We start from the raw sequence: 20,410 nt of genomic DNA on the forward strand, positions 1-20,410 counted from the left end.
GTTTTTTAGAGCCAAACTTATTTTGCATATCTGAAACCTTTACGTCACTTTAAGTGTGTACAGATTTAGTGCAGTATCTCTGCTCTGATCGCCTATTTTTGCATACAGTAAATGTATGGTGTACAGTTCTGTACCCTGTTAAGCTTTAAAAGATGCACACTTGGGGTATTATTATTTAAAATCATATACCATATATGTTCAATAAACCCAAGGTTTTGTGGATTTTACTTCACCTACCTGTTCAATTGTGAGGTTGTGTACTGATCCTGTGAGATATGGTGTCAGGAAAGGTTCAGAGGGTCTCATGTAGGTAAAAAATCCATAGATGCAGAGGAGGGTAGTAGGGTATATCCACCCAGCCTGAGTCTGCTTGCTGCATAATCCCATGACAGACTCCCTCCTGACAAGTCTAGTTGCTTCAGACGCCTCCACTCTCCCAAGTGAGCAATCTGCTCTGTGCTGAAGGTGTAGTACTTTGAGGAGGGTAAAGTACACTGTCATACATCTAATGGGAGGAGCAGGAATACACAATGAGACTTCAGCAAGGTTTCCAAAGCTTCTAGCCAACAGTAGTTTGACATTTTGGATAGCAACCCTCTCGATGCAAATGTTGTAAAACCAAGCAGACCTAGAAGAGAGAACAAAGGTTTATGTGCGAAAAAATACAGTCACAGGAAAAAAAAAAACTGTTGCCCATAGCAACTAATCAGAAGCCTTGTTTCTTTTTTAGAAAAGACAATCATACGGTGTATTTTTTCCTAGGAAGAAGGGTTCCCTTACTCCTCTACAAAGGTGTATGTATTGTAAAGGCCAATGTTTTTATTTATTTTGGTTAGAGCTGTGAAGAATTAGTGACCTATTACATATTTATTGCTGTTCCACAGGATCAGTAATTGGCCAAGTGATCAGACAGCGAGTCTCTTGTAGCTTGCAGTTTACTAAACAGATGAAAAGCTAGAATGATTAATGCAAAACAGTTTCAGGATGGCAATGAGCATGCATGCCCTACAGCAGTGATGGCGAACTTTGGCACCCCAGATGTTTTGGAACTACATTTCCCATGATGCTCAACTACAATGCAGAGTGCATGAGCATCATGGGAAATGTAGTTCCAAAACATCTGGGGTGCCAAGGTTCGCCATCACTGCCCTACAGCATACCTCCCAACTTTAGAACTTGAGAATGAGGGCCATTTTAGGTTAAGTGACCTGGAACGTGAAGGCCTGGCTCGCAGTCTCCACTCTAATTCATCCCAAAGGTGTTCTATCAGGTTGAGGTCAGGACTCTGTGCAGGTTAGTCATGTTCCTCTACCCCAAACTCTCTCATCCATGTCTTTATGGACCTTACTTTGTGCACTGGTTCAGATCATTTGGTGGAGGGGGACTATGGTGTGGGGTGGTTTTTCAGGGGTTGGGCTTGGCTCCTTAGTTCCAGTGAAGGGAATTCTTAAGGCGCTAGCATACCAAGACATTTTGAACAATTTCATGCTTCCAACTTTGTGGGAACAGTTTTGGGATGGTCCCTTCCTGTTCCAACATGACTGCACCAGTGCACAAAGCAAGGTCTATAAAGACATGGATGAGCGAGATTGAATGGAGACTGTGAGCCAGGCATTCCCGTCCACATCAGTGCCTGACCTCACAAATGCACTTCTGGAAGAATCGTCAAATATTTCCATAGACACACCTAAACCTTGTGGACAGCCCTCTCAGAAGAGTAGAAGCTTTTATAGCGGCAAAGGGTGGGCCAACTCAATATTGAACCCTAAGGACTAAGACTGGGATGCCATTAAAGTTAATGTGCGTGTAGGGGCTCATGCTCACTGCAGCTCAAAAAAGTGTGCTTTTGCAGGCATTTGAGCTTGTATTTCATCTTGAAGAAGCTTACGGTATGCTTTTTTGTGCTCTTGTGCATGTTTTTATTGAGCTTCTTCAAGCTACTCTGAGCTCTTTTTTGTCACAAACCCTCCTACATAGTATTTTCTTAACCACTGTATAAGGAAAACAAAAAAGGTGGAACAAACGTATTTCAAAAATGCGAGTTTGGTGGATTTTGTTTTCTGCCTCTAGGAGCATATGCCTGAAAATGCCTATGCCTAAAGAAGCCATAGTGTGCATGGACACATTGGCTAACATGGAGGGGAGTTTCCAGGAAGAAAAAATAAGAGCTCAAAAGCCTGTGGGAGCCACTTCTTTGAGCTCCTTTAGACCTTTTTCACACTGAGGCGCTTTTCAGGCGGGTTAGCCCTAAAAATAGCGCCTGTAAAGCGCCTCTCATGCTTCCCCTGTGTGAAAGCCTGAGTGTTTTCACACTGGGGTGGCGTGCTTGCGGGACGGTAAAAAAGTCCTGCAAGCAGCATCTTTGGGGAGGTTGGGGAGCGGTGTACCCAACCGCCCTGACCATTGAAATGAATGGGCAGCGCTGCAACAAGGGCACCTTTAACCCCCCTGTTAACCCCTTCTTTGGGGTTAAAAGCACCCTGCTCCCGCCTGCACAGCAGCTCTGCAGCGCAGGTAAAGTGCCACTAAAATGAGCGGCGCTTTACTCCAGCCACGGGGCGGTCTAGGTGTGAAAGAGCTCTTAAGATGCACTGTGCATGATCCCTAAAGGCAGGTGTCCCAATACTTTTTGTAATATAGTGTATTTTTTGTGTGCTGTAGGTTTATCCAAGGCAGGGGCGGATCCAGGGAGGCAACGGGGAAATTGCCCCCAAGAAATTAGTTGTGAGAGCAGGCCAGGCAGCTATGCGGCTGGGCAGGTGAGAGAGCAGGTGGGCCGGGCGGCTCGGTGGGTGAGCCAAAAACCGGCTTGGTGGTCGGGCAGCTGGGTGGCTCGGTAGGTGAGCGGGCGGCTGGCCAATCACTGGGCGGGTGAGCAGAGAGATGAACTGCCAACACCAGCCATTTCCCCGATAAATTGCCTGACAAAAAAAACGTATTTTCTGGCAGTGCCCCTCCCAAGACTAGACTCTGGATCTGCCCGATCCAAGGTCACCTAACATGTGTGTGAATGTTGTGAGGTAATTTATTGTGGTAAGCTGTTTTTATTACATAATGGTGGACAGCACAGAAGGTGTGAAGTATTTTAGAGCCCTCAGATATCAAAGCGCACTCTTTGTGACAATTATCTGGAAAATTATCCTGGTTATTCAATACTGCTGCTTCATGCAGACCATTCATTTTATGATTTTACATTACTATAATACACGTGCTAGCACTTTTTTTTTTTTAGCTGTTGCACCTTATGTTTTGAACCTTTTCTTTATACACACTCTTCCTACCAAGCACGCCACCCCAGCTCTACCAAATCCCACTACTTGACACCTCGCGCGTTACTAATTGCTCTACAAGTGCGCATGCGTCTTGAAAAGTAAACACCGCGCCTGCGTGGAAGCAATGTTTCCTGTATCTATGGTAACCAGAGTTCGGGCAGCGAGGAAGAAAGATGCGGCTGAGGAGGTTTCTGCTCCGGTATTATCCGCCAGGTGAGGACGGGAGGGGAGCCCGGGAGGGAAAGAAAGTAGACGTTTGGCTCGATAAAAGAGATTTAAAGGCTGTCTGTCAGGCTGACCGATTTTGTGGTTTATCAGATGCCTGTAGTAATAGAGAGAGAGCTTAGTGATCAATGTGGAGGGCTAATGCACAGAGAAGTCCTCTTCTTGTTAGTTGTTCTTTATTCTAATATGGAACAGACAATCATATTTCAGCAGAAGCAGCAATTGTAGGGCGGGGGGCAGCCATGGTGGTGGGTGATTGGCCCTCCTCCAGCACCATGGGTTCATACATGGGGTCTGATGTGGGGTTGTGGAACACACTCTGTAGATTGTGCAGAGCTTTTCATGTGTTCTTATACAGTGTTCAAAGTAGAGTCCCCCTTAATAAATGCACCCCCATTCAAAGTAGAATCCACCTTAATAAATGCACCCCCATTCAAAGTAGAATCCACCTTAATAAATGCATCCCCATTCAAAGTAGAATCCACCTTAATAAATGCACCCCAATTCAAAGTAGAATCCACCTTAATAAATGCACCCCCATTCAAAGTAGAATCCACCTTAATAAATGCACCCCCATTCACAGTAGAGTCCACCTTAATAAATGCACCCCCATTCAAAGTAGAATCCACCTTAATAAATGCACCCCCATTCAAAGTAGAATCCACCTTAATAAATGCACCCCCATTCAAAGTAGAATCCACCTTAATAAATGCACCCCCATTCAAAGTAGAATCCACCTTAATAAATGCACCCCCATTCAAAGTAGAATCCACCTTAATAAATGCACCCCCATTCACAGTAGAGTCCACCTTAATAAATGCACCCCCATTCAAAGTAGAATCCACCTTAATAAATGCACCCCCATTCAAAGTAGAATCCACCTTAATAAATGCACCCCCATTCAAAGTAGAATCCACCTTAATAAACGCACCCCATTCACAGTAGAGTCCCCCTTAATAAATGCACCCCCATTCAAAGTAAAGTCCACCTTAATAAATGCACCCCCATTCAAAGTAGCATCCACCTTAATAAATGCACCCCCATTCAAAGTAAAGTCCACCTTAATAAATGCATCCCCATTTACAGTAGAGTCCACCTTAATAAATGCACTCCCATTCAAAGTAAAGTCCACCTTAATAAATGCACCCCCATTCAAAGTAGAGTCCACCTTAATAAATGCACCCCCATTCAAAGTAAAGTCCACCTTAATAAATGCACCCCCATTCAAAGTAAAGTCCACCTTAATAAATGCACCCCCATTCAAAGTAGCGTCCACCTTAATAAATGCACCCCCATTCAAAGTAAAGTCCACCTTAATAAATGCACCCCCATTCAAAGTAGAGTCCACCTTAATAAATGCACCCCCATTCAAAGTAGAGTCCACCTTAATAAATGCAACCCCATTCAAAGTAGCGTCCACCTTAATAAATGTACCCCCATTCAAAGTAAAGTCCACCTTAATAAATGCACCCCCATTCAAAGTAGCGTCCACCTTAATAAATGCACTCCCATTCAAAGTAGCGTCCACCTTAATAAATGCACCCCCATTCAAAGTAGAGTCCACCTTAATAAATGCACCCCCATTCAAAGTAGAGTCCACCTTAATAAATGCAACCCCATTCAAAGTAGCGTCCACCTTAATAAATGCACCCCCATTCAAAGTAGAGTCCACCTTAATAAATGCACCCCCATTCAAAGTAAAGTCCACCTTAATAAATGCACCCCCATTCAAAGTAGAATCCACCTTAATAAATGCATCCCCATTCAAAGTAGAATCCACCTTAATAAATGCACCCCAATTCAAAGTAGAATCCACCTTAATAAATGCACCCCCATTCAAAGTAGAATCCACCTTAATAAATGCACCCCCATTCACAGTAGAGTCCACCTTAATAAATGTACCCCCATTCAAAGTAAAGTCCACCTTAATAAATGCACCCCCATTCAAAGTAGAATCCACCTTAATAAATGCACCCCCATTCAAAGTAGAATCCACCTTAATAAATGCACCCCCATTCAAAGTAGAATCCACCTTAATAAATGCACCCCCATTCAAAGTAGAATCCACCTTAATAAATGCACCCCCATTCACAGTAGAGTCCACCTTAATAAATGCACCCCCATTCAAAGTAGAATCCACCTTAATAAATGCACCCCCATTCAAAGTAGAATCCACCTTAATAAATGCACCCCCATTCAAAGTAGAATCCACCTTAATAAACGCACCCCATTCACAGTAGAGTCCCCCTTAATAAATGCACCCCCATTCAAAGTAAAGTCCACCTTAATAAATGCACCCCCATTCAAAGTAGCATCCACCTTAATAAATGCACCCCCATTCAAAGTAAAGTCCACCTTAATAAATGCATCCCCATTTACAGTAGAGTCCACCTTAATAAATGCACTCCCATTCAAAGTAAAGTCCACCTTAATAAATGCACCCCCATTCAAAGTAGAGTCCACCTTAATAAATGCACCCCCATTCAAAGTAAAGTCCACCTTAATAAATGCACCCCCATTCAAAGTAAAGTCCACCTTAATAAATGCACCCCCATTCAAAGTAGCGTCCACCTTAATAAATGCACCCCCATTCAAAGTAAAGTCCACCTTAATAAATGCACCCCCATTCAAAGTAGAGTCCACCTTAATAAATGCACCCCCATTCAAAGTAGAGTCCACCTTAATAAATGCACCCCCATTCAAAGTAGCGTCCACCTTAATAAATGTACCCCCATTCAAAGTAAAGTCCACCTTAATAAATGCACCCCCATTCAAAGTAGCGTCCACCTTAATAAATGCACTCCCATTCAAAGTAGCGTCCACCTTAATAAATGCACCCCCATTCAAAGTAGAGTCCACCTTAATAAATGCACCCCCATTCAAAGTAGAGTCCACCTTAATAAATGCAACCCCATTCAAAGTAGCGTCCACCTTAATAAATGCACCCCCATTCAAAGTAGAGTCCACCTTAATAAATGCACCCCCATTCAAAGTAAAGTCCACCTTAATAAATGCACCCCCATTCAAAGTAGCGTCCACCTTAATAAATGCACCCCCATTCAAAGTAAAGTCCACCTTAATAAATGCATCCCCATTTACAGTAGAGTCCACCTTAATAAATGCACTCCCATTCAAAGTAAAGTCCACCTTAATAAATGCACCCCCATTCAAAGTAGAGTCCACCTTAATAAATGCACCCCCATTCAAAGTAGAGTCCACCTTAATAAATGCACCCCCATTCAAAGTAGCGTCCACCTTAATAAATGTACCCCCATTCAAAGTAAAGTCCACCTTAATAAATGCACCCCCATTCAAAGTAGCGTCCACCCTAATAAATGCACCCCCATTCAAAGTAGAGTCCACCTTAATAAATGTACCCCCATTCAAAGTAAAGCCCACCTTAATAAATGTACCCCCATTCAAAGTAGAATCCACCTTAATAAATGCACCCCCATTCACAGTAGAGTCCACCTTAATAAATGCACCCCCATTTACAGTAGAATACACCTTAATAAATGCACCCCCATTCAAAGTAAAGTCTACCTTAATAAATGTACCCCCATTGAAGGTAGAATCCACCTTAATAAATGCACCCCCATTCAAAGTAGAATCCACCTTAATAAATGTACCCCCATTCAAAGTAGAATCCACCTTAATAAATGCACTCCCATTCAAAGTAAAGTCCACCTTAATAAATGCACCCCCATTCAAAGTAGAGTCCACCTTAATAAATGCACCCCCATTCAAAGTAGAGTCCACCTTAATAAATGCAACCCCATTCAAAGTAGCGTCCACCTTAATAAATGCACCCCCATTCAAAGTAGAGTCCACCTTAATAAATGCACCCCCATTCAAAGTAAAGTCCACCTTAATAAATGCACCCCCATTCAAAGTAAAGTCCACCTTAATAAATGCACCCCCATTCAAAGTAGCGTCCACCTTAATAAATGCACTCCCATTCAAAGTAAAGTCCACCTTAATAAATGCACCCCCATTCAAAGTAGAGTCCACCTTAATAAATGCACCCCCATTCAAAGTAGAGTCCACCTTAATAAATGCACCCCCATTCAAAGTAGCGTCCACCTTAATAAATGCACTCCCATTCAAAGTAGCGTCCACCTTAATAAATGCACCCCCATTCAAAGTAGAGTCCACCTTAATAAATGCAACCCCATTCAAAGTAGAGTCCACCTTAATAAATGCACCCCATTCAAAGTAGAGTCCACCTTAATAAATGCAACCCCATTCAAAGTAGCGTCCACCTTAATAAATGCACCCCCATTCAAAGTAGCGTCCACCTTAATAAATGCACCCCCATTCATAGTAGAGTCCACCTTAATAAATGCAACCCCATTCAAAGTAGAGTCCACCTTAATAAATGCACCCCATTCAAAGTAAAGTCCACCTTAATAAATGCACCCCCATTCAAAGTAGCGTCCACCTTGATAAATGCACCCCCATTCAAAGTAAAGTCCACCTTAATAAATGCATCCCCATTTACAGTAGAGTCCACCTTAATAAATGCACTCCCATTCAAAGTAAAGTCCACCTTAATAAATGCATCCCCATTTACAGTAGAGTCCACCTTAATAAATGCAACCCCATTCAAAGTAGAGTCCACCTTAATAAATGCACCCCCATTCAAAGTAGCGTCCACCTTAATAAATGCAACCCCATTCAAAGTAGAGTCCACCTTAATAAATGCACCCCCATTCAAAGTAGCGTCCACCTTAATAAATGCACCCCCATTCAAAGTAGAGTCCACCTTAATAAATGCACTCCCATTCAAAGTAAAGTCCACCTTAATAAATGCACCCCCATTCAAAGTAGAGTCCACCTTAATAAATGCACCCCCATTCAAAGTAGAGTCCACCTTAATAAATGCAACCCCATCCAAAGTAGCGTCCACCTTAATAAATGTACCCCCATTCAAAGTAAAGTCCACCTTAATAAATGCACCCCCATTCAAAGTAGCGTCCACCCTAATAAATGCACCCCCATTCAAAGTAGAGTCCACCTTAATAAATGTACCCCCATTCAAAGTAAAGCCCACCTTAATAAATGTACCCCCATTCAAAGTAGAATCCACCTTAATAAATGCACCCCCATTCAAAGTAGAGTCCACCTTAATAAATGCACCCCCATTCAAAGTAGAGTCCACCTTAATAAATGTACCCCCATTCAAAGTAAAGCCCACCTTAATAAATGTACCCCCATTCAAAGTAGAGTCCACCTTAATAAATGCACCCCCATTCAAAGTAGAGTCCACCTTAATAAATGCACCCCCATTCAAAGTAGCGTCCACCTTAATAAATGCACTCCCATTCAAAGTAGCGTCCACCTTAATAAATGCACCCCCATTCAAAGTAAAGTCCACCTTAATAAATGCAACCCCATTCAAAGTAGAGTCCACCTTAATAAATGCACTCCCATTCAAAGTAAAGTCCACCTTAATAAATGCACCCCCATTCAAAGTAGCGTCCACCTTAATAAATGCACCCCCATTCAAAGTAAAGTCCACCTTAATAAATGCACCCCCATTCAAAGTAGAATCCACCTTAATAAATGCATCCCCATTCAAAGTAGAATCCACCTTAATAAATGCACCCCAATTCAAAGTAGAATCCACCTTAATAAATGCACCCCCATTCAAAGTAGAATCCACCTTAATAAATGCACCCCCATTCACAGTAGAGTCCACCTTAATAAATGTACCCCCATTCAAAGTAAAGTCCACCTTAATAAATGCACCCCCATTCAAAGTAGAATCCACCTTAATAAATGCACCCCCATTCAAAGTAGAATCCACCTTAATAAATGCACCCCCATTCAAAGTAGAATCCACCTTAATAAATGCACCCCCATTCAAAGTAGAATCCACCTTAATAAATGCACCCCCATTCACAGTAGAGTCCACCTTAATAAATGCACCCCCATTCAAAGTAGAATCCACCTTAATAAATGCACCCCCATTCAAAGTAGAATCCACCTTAATAAATGCACCCCCATTCAAAGTAGAATCCACCTTAATAAACGCACCCCATTCACAGTAGAGTCCCCCTTAATAAATGCACCCCCATTCAAAGTAAAGTCCACCTTAATAAATGCACCCCCATTCAAAGTAGCGTCCACCTTAATAAATGCACCCCCATTCAAAGTAAAGTCCACCTTAATAAATGCATCCCCATTTACAGTAGAGTCCACCTTAATAAATGCACTCCCATTCAAAGTAAAGTCCACCTTAATAAATGCACCCCCATTCAAAGTAGAGTCCACCTTAATAAATGCACCCCCATTCAAAGTAAAGTCCACCTTAATAAATGCACCCCCATTCAAAGTAAAGTCCACCTTAATAAATGCACCCCCATTCAAAGTAGCGTCCACCTTAATAAATGCACCCCCATTCAAAGTAAAGTCCACCTTAATAAATGCACCCCCATTCAAAGTAGAGTCCACCTTAATAAATGCACCCCCATTCAAAGTAGAGTCCACCTTAATAAATGCACCCCCATTCAAAGTAGCGTCCACCTTAATAAATGTACCCCCATTCAAAGTAAAGTCCACCTTAATAAATGCACCCCCATTCAAAGTAGCGTCCACCTTAATAAATGCACTCCCATTCAAAGTAGCGTCCACCTTAATAAATGCACCCCCATTCAAAGTAGAGTCCACCTTAATAAATGCACCCCCATTCAAAGTAGAGTCCACCTTAATAAATGCACCCCCATTCAAAGTAGCGTCCACCTTAATAAATGCACCCCCATTCAAAGTAAAGTCCACCTTAATAAATGCACCCCCATTCAAAGTAAAGTCCACCTTAATAAATGCACCCCCATTCAAAGTAGCGTCCACCTTAATAAATGCACCCCCATTCAAAGTAAAGTCCACCTTAATAAATGCATCCCCATTTACAGTAGAGTCCACCTTAATAAATGCACTCCCATTCAAAGTAAAGTCCACCTTAATAAATGCACCCCCATTCAAAGTAGAGTCCACCTTAATAAATGCACCCCCATTCAAAGTAGAGTCCACCTTAATAAATGCAACCCCATTCAAAGTAGCGTCCACCTTAATAAATGTACCCCCATTCAAAGTAAAGTCCACCTTAATAAATGCACCCCCATTCAAAGTAGCGTCCACCCTAATAAATGCACCCCCATTCAAAGTAGAGTCCACCTTAATAAATGTACCCCCATTCAAAGTAAAGCCCACCTTAATAAATGTACCCCCATTCAAAGTAGAATCCACCTTAATAAATGCACCCCCATTCACAGTAGAGTCCACCTTAATAAATGCACCCCCATTTACAGTAGAATACACCTTAATAAATGCACCCCCATTCAAAGTAAAGTCTTCCTTAATAAATGTACCCCCATTGAAGGTAGAATCCACCTTAATAAATGCACCCCCATTCAAAGTAGAATCCACCTTAATAAATGTACCCCCATTCAAAGTAGAATCCACCTTAATAAATGCACTCCCATTCAAAGTAAAGTCCACCTTAATAAATGCACCCCCATTCAAAGTAGAGTCCACCTTAATAAATGCACCCCCATTCAAAGTAGAGTCCACCTTAATAAATGCAACCCCATTCAAAGTAGCGTCCACCTTAATAAATGCACCCCCATTCAAAGTAGAGTCCACCTTAATAAATGCACCCCCATTCAAAGTAAAGTCCACCTTAATAAATGCACCCCCATTCAAAGTAAAGTCCACCTTAATAAATGCACCCCCATTCAAAGTAGCGTCCACCTTAATAAATGCACTCCCATTCAAAGTAAAGTCCACCTTAATAAATGCACCCCCATTCAAAGTAGAGTCCACCTTAATAAATGCACCCCCATTCAAAGTAGAGTCCACCTTAATAAATGCACCCCCATTCAAAGTAGCGTCCACCTTAATAAATGCACTCCCATTCAAAGTAGCGTCCACCTTAATAAATGCACCCCCATTCAAAGTAGAGTCCACCTTAATAAATGCAACCCCATTCAAAGTAGAGTCCACCTTAATAAATGCACCCCATTCAAAGTAGAGTCCACCTTAATAAATGCAACCCCATTCAAAGTAGCGTCCACCTTAATAAATGCAACCCCATTCAAAGTAGAGTCCACCTTAATAAATGCACCCCATTCAAAGTAAAGTCCACCTTAATAAATGCACCCCCATTCAAAGTAGCGTCCACCTTAATAAATGCACCCCCATTCAAAGTAAAGTCCACCTTAATAAATGCATCCCCATTTACAGTAGAGTCCACCTTAATAAATGCACTCCCATTCAAAGTAAAGTCCACCTTAATAAATGCATCCCCATTTACAGTAGAGTCCACCTTAATAAATGCAACCCCATTCAAAGTAGAGTCCACCTTAATAAATGCACCCCCATTCAAAGTAGCGTCCACCTTAATAAATGCAACCCCATTCAAAGTAGAGTCCACCTTAATAAATGCACCCCCATTCAAAGTAGCGTCCACCTTAATAAATGCACCCCCATTCAAAGTAGAGTCCACCTTAATAAATGCACTCCCATTCAAAGTAAAGTCCACCTTAATAAATGCACCCCCATTCAAAGTAGAGTCCACCTTAATAAATGCACCCCCATTCAAAGTAGAGTCCACCTTAATAAATGCAACCCCATCCAAAGTAGCGTCCACCTTAATAAATGTACCCCCATTCAAAGTAAAGTCCACCTTAATAAATGCACCCCCATTCAAAGTAGCGTCCACCCTAATAAATGCACCCCCATTCAAAGTAGAGTCCACCTTAATAAATGTACCCCCATTCAAAGTAAAGCCCACCTTAATAAATGTACCCCCATTCAAAGTAGAATCCACCTTAATAAATGCACCCCCATTCAAAGTAGAGTCCACCTTAATAAATGCACCCCCATTCAAAGTAGAGTCCACCTTAATAAATGTACCCCCATTCAAAGTAAAGCCCACCTTAATAAATGTACCCCCATTCAAAGTAGAGTCCACCTTAATAAATGCACCCCCATTCAAAGTAGAGTCCACCTTAATAAATGCACCCCCATTCAAAGTAGCGTCCACCTTAATAAATGCACTCCCATTCAAAGTAGCGTCCACCTTAATAAATGCACCCCCATTCAAAGTAAAGTCCACCTTAATAAATGCAACCCCATTCAAAGTAGAGTCCACCTTAATAAATGCACTCCCATTCAAAGTAAAGTCCACCTTAATAAATGCACCCCCATTCAAAGTAGCGTCCACCTTAATAAATGCACCCCCATTCAAAGTAAAGTTCACCTTAATAAATGCATCCCCATTTACAGTAGAGTCCACCTTAATAAATGCACTCCCATTCAAAGTAAAGTCCACCTTAATAAATGCATCCCCATTTACAGTAGAGTCCACCTTAATAAATGCAACCCCATTCAAAGTAGAGTCCACCTTAATAAATGCATCCCCATTTACAGTAGAGTCCACCTTAATAAATGCACTCCCATTCAAAGTAAAGTCCACCTTAATAAATGCATCCCCATTTACAGTAGAGTCCACCTTAATAAATGCAACCCCATTCAAAGTAGAGTCCACCTTAATAAATGCAACCCCATTCAAAGTAGCGTCCACCTTAATAAATGCACCCCCATTCAAAGTAGAGTCCACCTTAATAAATGCACTCCCATTCAAAGTAAAGTCCACCTTAATAAATGCACCCCCATTCAAAGTAGCGTCCACCCTAATAAATGCACCCCCATTCAAAGTAGAGTCCACCTTAATAAATGTACCCCCAATCAAAGTAGAGTCCACCTTAATAAATGCACCCCCATTCAAAGTAGAATCCACCTTAATAAATGCACCCCCATTCAAAGTAGCGTCCACCTTAATAAATGCACCCCCATTCAAAGTAGAATCCACCTTAATAAATGCACCCCATTCACAGTAAAGCCCACCTTAATAAATGCACCCCCATTCACAGTAGAGTCCACCTTAATAAATGCACCCCCATTCACAGTAAAGCCCACCTTAATAAATGCACCCCCATTCACAGTAGAGTCCACCTTAATAAATGCACCCCCATTCAAAGTAAAGTCCACCTTAATAAATGCACCCCCATTCAAAGTAGAATCCACCTTAATAAATGCACCCCCATTCAAGTAGAGTCCACCTTAATAAATGCACCCCTATTCAAGTAGAGTCCACCTTAATAAATGCACCCCTATTTAAAGTAGCGTCCACCTTAATAAATGCACCCCCATTCAATGTAAAGTCTACCTTAATAAATGTACCCCCATTCAAAATAGAATCCTCCTTAATAAATGCACCCCCATTCAAAGTAGAATCCACCTTAATAAATGCACCCCATTCACAGTAAAGCCCACCTTAATAAATGCACCCCCATTCACAGTAGAGTCCACCTTAATAAATGCACCCCCATTCACAGTAAAGCCCACCTTAATAAATGCACCCCCATTCACAGTAGAGTCCACCTTAATAAATGCACCCCCATTCAAAGTAAAGTCCACCTTAATAAATGCAACCCCATTCAAAGTAGAATCCACCTTAATAAATGCACCCCCATTCAAGTAGAGTCCACCTTAATAAATGCACCCCCATTCAAAGTAGAGTCCACCTTAATAAATGCAACCCCATTCAAAGTAGCGTCCACCTTAATAAATGCACCCCCATTCAAAGTAGAATCCACCTTAATAAATGCACCCCCATTCAAAGTAGAATCCACCTTAATAAATGCACCCCCATTCAAAGTAGAATCCACCTTAATAAATGCACCCCCATTCAAGTAGAGTCCACCTTAATAAATGCACCCCTATTCAAGTAGAGTCCACCTTAATAAATGCACCCCTATTTAAAGTAGCGTCCACCTTAATAAATGCACCCCCATTCAAAATAGAATCCTCCTTAATAAATGCACCCCCATTCAAAGTAGAATCATATCTATAGTATTGTGGTCACCATTAGACTGCAGATTATTAATATGATGGGGGCAGATAATATGAAAACAATGCTTACAGGTAAAGGGAGTGCGGATACAAATTGCGGCTGATTGACCAAAGGAATAGACAATGTCCACTTTGTAAAAAGAAGGTTCACTTTGCTTAGCAAATAAGATGGAGCTGTGTTCACTCCGATCATCCAATCATGTGCAAGCAAAAACCCAGTTTCTGTCTAATTTCCCTTGCGCATGATTGGGTATTCATAGTGAATACAGCTCCATCATATATCTCTCCTTTTTACTGAACATAACATTCACTTTGCAAAGGGAACAGCCTCTCCTCTACTTTATACCATAATGCAGTGCGCCTAGAGCTGCACGATTTATCGCGAAGAAATCGCGATCTTTTTCCCTTCCCGATCCTCAAAACATCATGTTTCACAGCTGGGAAAACAAAATCCAGACAGTCTGCCAAGTTTTAATACAACACACAAATAAGTGTAAACAAAGTATCTTTTCGTTCTTTTATCAAAGGAAAGAACTCCGGGTGTAGATGAAGGAAGTTTAACCATTTAAAGACCAAACATTTTCTGACATTTGTTGCTTACAAGTAAAAAATCATTATTTTCTGCTAGAAAATGACTTGGAACACACAGACATGATATCTTTTTTTTAGCATAGACCCTAGAGAATAAAATGGTGGTTGTTGCAATATTTTATGTCACACCGTATTTGCACAGCGTTTTTTTAAACGCAATAATTTTTTTGAAAAAATACACTTTAACCACATAAAGGGTCACTAAAGGAATTTTTTTTTTTGCTGAAACGACTGTTTACAGGGTATAGAGACATAATTGTTAATTGATTCCTTTTAAAAACGATAAAAAATAGATAAAAATCAATCATATAATGTACCTACAGTTTCACTTTCGTTTTTGCAGCTAGCTTAGTTTTTGCATGTAATTAAATGCCTCTGTGCTGGACAGAGCCATAGAGAGTGATGGTTAGGAAAACAAAACTAGAATCTCCCAGTACTGTGGTGATCAGGAAACAGACAACCAGGACGTGTCCAGAACAGAGCAGATTACAGCAACATCATAGCATAAACGAACAATGAGGACATGAAACCAGGACTGCAGTAAGGTAAAGGAAGCTATTTAGCTAAAAAAAAAAATCCTTTAGTGACCCTTTAACCCCCGGACAATATTGCTGGTCAAAGACTAGAGCACTTTTTGCGATTCGGCACTGCATCACTTTAACTGACAATTGCGCGGTCGTGCGACGTGGCTCCCAAACAAAATTGGCGTCCTTTTTTTCCCCACAAATAGAGCTTTCTTTTGGTGGTATTTGATCACCTCTGCGGTTTTTAGTTTTTGCGCTATAAACGAAAATAGAGCGACAATTTAAAAAAAAAAAAATATTTTTTACTTTTTGCTGTAATAAATATCCCCCAAAAATATATAAAAAAAAATGTTTTTCCTCAGTTTAGGCCAATAAGTATTTTTCTACATATCCTCGCAATAAGCGTTTATTGATTGGTTTGCGCAAAAGTTATAGCGTCTACAAAATAGGGGGTATTTTTATGGCATTTTTATTAATATTTTTTTTTACTAGTAATGGTGGCGATCAGCGATTTTTTCGGTACTGCAACATTATGGCGGACATTAGGACACTTTTGACACATTTTTGGGACCATTGGCTTTTTTATAGCGATCAGTGCTATAAAAATGCATTGGATTACTATAAAAATGCCACTGGCAGTGAAGGGGTTAACACTAGGGGGCGGGGAAGGGGTTAAGTATGTTCCCTGGGTGTGTTCTAACTGTAGGGGGGGTGGCCTCACTAGGGGAAATGACTGATCGCTGTTCATACGTTGTATAAACAGACGGTCAGGCATTTATCCCCTGACAGGACCGGGAGCTGTGTGTTTACACACACAGCTCCCGTTCCTCGCTCTGTAACGCTCGATCGCGTGTGCCCGGCGGCGATCGCGTATAGCTACGGGCTCTCGCGCAGGGGAGCTGACCTGCCGCCGTATAACTGGCTGGTCGGCAAGCAGTTAATGAATAATAATAATTAAAAAAAACATGAAACAACAAAGTTAGCCCAACTTTTTTGTATAATGTGGAAGAAGATGTTACCCAGCGAGAATCGTGAACTTTATTCTAAGCAAAAAAATCGTGATTCTCATTTTAGCCAGAATCGTGCAGCTCTAAGGCTCCTTTCACACTGGGGCGGTGGGTGCGTCGGCGGTAAAGCAACTCTATTTTTAGCGGCACTTTACTGTCAATTTTGTGGCGGTATTCGGCTTCTAGCAGGGCGCTTTTACCCCCGCTAGCGGCCGAGAAAGGGTTAAAACCACCGCAAAGCGCCTCTGCAGCGGCGCTTTGCTGGCAGTATAGCCGCGGAGCCCATTGATTTCAATGGGCAGGAGCGGTATACATACCACTCCTTCACCGCTCCAAAGATGCTGCTAGCAGGACTTTTTTTTACCGTACTGCTAGCGCACCGCTCCAGTGTGAAAGCCCGAGGCCCTAAAGTTATAAATTGTTCACAAGCAATTCACATTTCTACAAATCTATATATAATATAGAGTATGGCAGCAGCATTGGGATTGCTAGATATTTTTGGTTGTCTTTTTAAATGCTTGTTGAGGGCAAGTTTACACTACATGCGTTTCTTACTGTGCCCTTCAGTTCTACCTCCTTGACCAGGCAAATTGCCTTGTGTCCTTTGTGATCGGTTCACACTACTGTGATGTAGCGGTGTGTGCTGACAAAAAGTAAGGCATGTATTGGGGAAGAATGCAAAAGGAAAAGGATAAGTAAAAGCGCTGCAACAACTCAACCAAGATGCCCAGATGCCCCAAGTATTTTTCGATGCTTCCACCTCTCTTGATTGGGTAACTGGTCGAGTTCCAAAATGAAATGGTTCAGAATTTTCAAATATTTTATTTAGAAAAGCATAATGAACATTTTCCTCCTGCAGCCGCTAAATGGTGGGAGGGTGAGGAGGAGAAGCCGGTTTTCAGTGTTACAGGAGGAAAATGGAGGGGGTAATTTCTTGTATATGCCGCTCCTCTTGTCCAAGTGCAGAACAGAATTTGACAGGGAGGCCGCATGGGCCCCCTGGAGCATGGGGCAGGGTCACCATTGCAACCTCTAAAGCCTCGTACACACGATCGGACTTCCATCTGACAAATCCGTGGATTTTTGTCCAAAGGGCGTTGTACGTGAACTTTTTCAGCCAACATACACAAAACAACGTTGTTTTTCAGCTGTATAGCGCCACCCTTTGGGCAACTTCTGCTAATGTTGTCTGATGGTTAGCATTGGTTCGAAGCATGCGTGTTTGTACTTTGGATTTTAGTCCGATGGACTTGTGTACACGCTATCGGATAATCCGACGGACCACATTTGTTGTCGGACAATTTGAAAGCATGACCATCCAACATTTGTTGTCGGAAATTCTGACAACAATTGTCCGATGGTGCATACAGACGGTCGGATTATCCGACAAAACACATCCATCAGACAATTGTTGTCAGAATATTCGATCGTGTGTACGGGCCTTAAAGTGGATGTAAACCCAATTCATGAAATTTGGTCTGGGCACATATATCTGCAATGTTTTGTTATCTCTTTTCAATAAGCTAAGTCTTATAGCTCTCTTCTGAACGGTTCCTCTGTTATGAGCCTGAGAACTCCTGACATATTTTTTAACTTTTTAGACAAAGGCAGCCAGAATCTTTTGTCTGGGGAGGTTGCTAAAATAGATTAGCAGAGAGCAGCTCCTAATACAAAACAGCTCTGAGGGTCTCTGCCTATGATGAGAGGGGGTGTGTGTCTTTTCTCCAATCAGCAATGTTAACTATCTTGGCTGTATGCCCAGACATCACACTCTGTGTTAACCAGGAAGAGAAAATCTCCTAACAGGATCTCAACTTTCTAAACAGTATATAAATGTGAACACAGCAGATATACATATAAAACCTATGTAGGGGGATTTGTTTAATCTCTGTGTATCATCTGAGGCTGTTCACTTCACTGGATATATGTGAGGGTTTACATCCACTTTAACGCTACACCAGTGGTTGTGGGGAGGGGGGGGGGGTTTAGTAAAAATACATCTCAACTATGCAGTTTTACCTCCCCCAAACTGCAAAGGTAAACGAGCCCTTACTATGCTGAGCCCCCAATAAGGCTGCTTTTACACGAATGTGCTGCGGTTTACCCACACTTTCCTGAGGGTTAGCTGCACCTGCCATAGACTTCTATTATATCTTGTGGGTGTGGTACACTTTCTGATCAAGCACCAAAACTCCTGCATTTAGGCGTTTTGGTGCGCTTTCAGAGAGGACAACAAGCCAGCAGGATATGGTGGAAGTGTGCTTCCTTGGTTTGAGGTTAAGGGCCACATCAGAGGGCTCTGAGGGTCACATCAGAGGGCTCTGAGGGACACATCAGAGGGCTCTGAGGGTCACATCAGAGGGCTCTGAGAGACACATCAGAGGTCTCTGAGGGACACATCAGAGGGCTCTGAGGTCCACATCAGAGGGCTCTGAGGGACACATCAGAGGGCTCTGAGGGACACATTAGAGGGCTGTGAGGGACACATTAGAGGGCTCTGAGGGACACAATAGAGGGCTCTGAGGGACACATCAGAGGGCTCTGAGGGACACATCAGAGGGCTCTGAGGGACACATCAGAGGGCTCTGAGGGACACATCAGAGGGCTCTGAGGGACACATCAGAGGGCTCTGAGGGACACATCAGAGGGCTCTGATGGACACATCAGAGGGCTCTGAGGGACACATCAGAGGGCTCTGATGGACACATCAGAGGGCTCTGATGGACACATTAGAGGGCTCTGAGGGACACATTAGAGGGCTCTGAGGGACACATTAGAGGGCTCTGAGGGACACATTAGAGGGCTCTGAGGGACACATTAGAGGGCTCTGAGGGACACATCAGAGGGCTCTGAGGGACACATCAGAGGGCTCTGAGGGACACATCAGAGGGCTCTGAGGGACACATGTGGCTCGTGGTCCCTAGGTGAGCTCATCAGCATGTGCTAAAAATGTAAACAGTTTACTTTTAGTTTGATAGCCCCTTTACCCCTAGGGCACTTTCACACGTCCGTTCAGTTTTTCAGATCAGTTTTTTTTTCATCAGTTGATCCGTTTTTCCATCAGTTTTCCATCAGTTTTTCGTCAGTTTTTCATCAGTTTTTCCATCCGTTTTTCCATCCGTTTTTTTATTTTTTTTTGGGGCTTTTTACATAGAAAAACGGATGTTAGCGGAACGGATGATAAACGGATCATCCGTTAACGTCCGTTTTTCGTCCGTTCCGTTTTTTAGACGGAAGAAAAATAGGGTTTTCTTCCGTCCAAAAAAACGGAACTGAACGCTCATCCGCTAACGGACGCTAGCCCATAGGGAAGCATTGCAGTCCGTTAACGGACATCCAAAAAACGAACGAACGGAACGGACGTGTGAAAGAGCCCTAAATGAAATCATATTGCGTGATTGTAAGGCCCAAACACTAGCCAGATCAGCAATGTTTTTGTCTATGATGGAAACAGGCTCAGTCTAGCATTGACTCCATTCATCGAGGACACACGCTCCCTGCTGATTAATATAGAAAGTCTGTTGAACAGCTGATTCCTAGACAGCATAAAACACAGAGGAGTATATACAACGCAAACATTGTGTGAGATGTAAAATAATGACTAATAACTTTTCTTGGGGGGGTTATTTTTTTCTTCAGGGATCATTTTGGAGTATGAAAAAGGTGGCGAGCTGAAGACCAAGTCCATTGATTTACTGGAACTTTCTCCTGAGTAAGTGATTCTGTCTTTGTCCATTTATTTGCCCAGATTTATCCTTGGTCAGCATTGTTCTCCAGTGTAAATACACATTTGTAGGGGAATGGGATAAAATCTCACCAGACAATCCTCTTTTATTCGAATTGCTGCCATAGGAACAGTTAGTACAGATAGATC

At 42.2% G+C, this 20,410-nt stretch overlaps 2 protein-coding genes across 2 annotated transcripts in view; one reads left to right on the forward strand and one right to left on the reverse strand.

Annotated features, from left to right (window-relative positions):
• The window catches only part of SLC19A3 (solute carrier family 19 member 3), a 41,068-nt gene extending 40,608 nt beyond the window's left edge, over positions 1-460 (reverse strand). The window contains exon 1 of the mRNA XM_040348846.1: positions 238-460. Within this exon, the coding sequence (XP_040204780.1) occupies positions 238-387 (150 nt within the window). The 5' untranslated portion in view covers positions 388-460. The remainder of the gene's footprint in view (positions 1-237) is intronic.
• A 2,924-nt stretch (positions 461-3,384) lies between these two features.
• DAW1 (dynein assembly factor with WD repeats 1) overlaps positions 3,385-20,410 on the forward strand; it is a 131,635-nt gene continuing 114,609 nt past the window's right edge. The window contains exons 1-2 of the mRNA XM_040348847.1: positions 3,385-3,485; positions 20,176-20,248. Of these exons, the coding sequence (XP_040204781.1) occupies positions 3,446-3,485; positions 20,176-20,248 (113 nt within the window). The 5' untranslated portion in view covers positions 3,385-3,445. The remainder of the gene's footprint in view (positions 3,486-20,175; positions 20,249-20,410) is intronic.

Source organism: Rana temporaria, chromosome 4 (genome assembly GCF_905171775.1).
Source record: "Rana temporaria chromosome 4, aRanTem1.1, whole genome shotgun sequence".
Taxonomy (NCBI): Eukaryota; Metazoa; Chordata; class Amphibia; order Anura; family Ranidae; genus Rana; species Rana temporaria.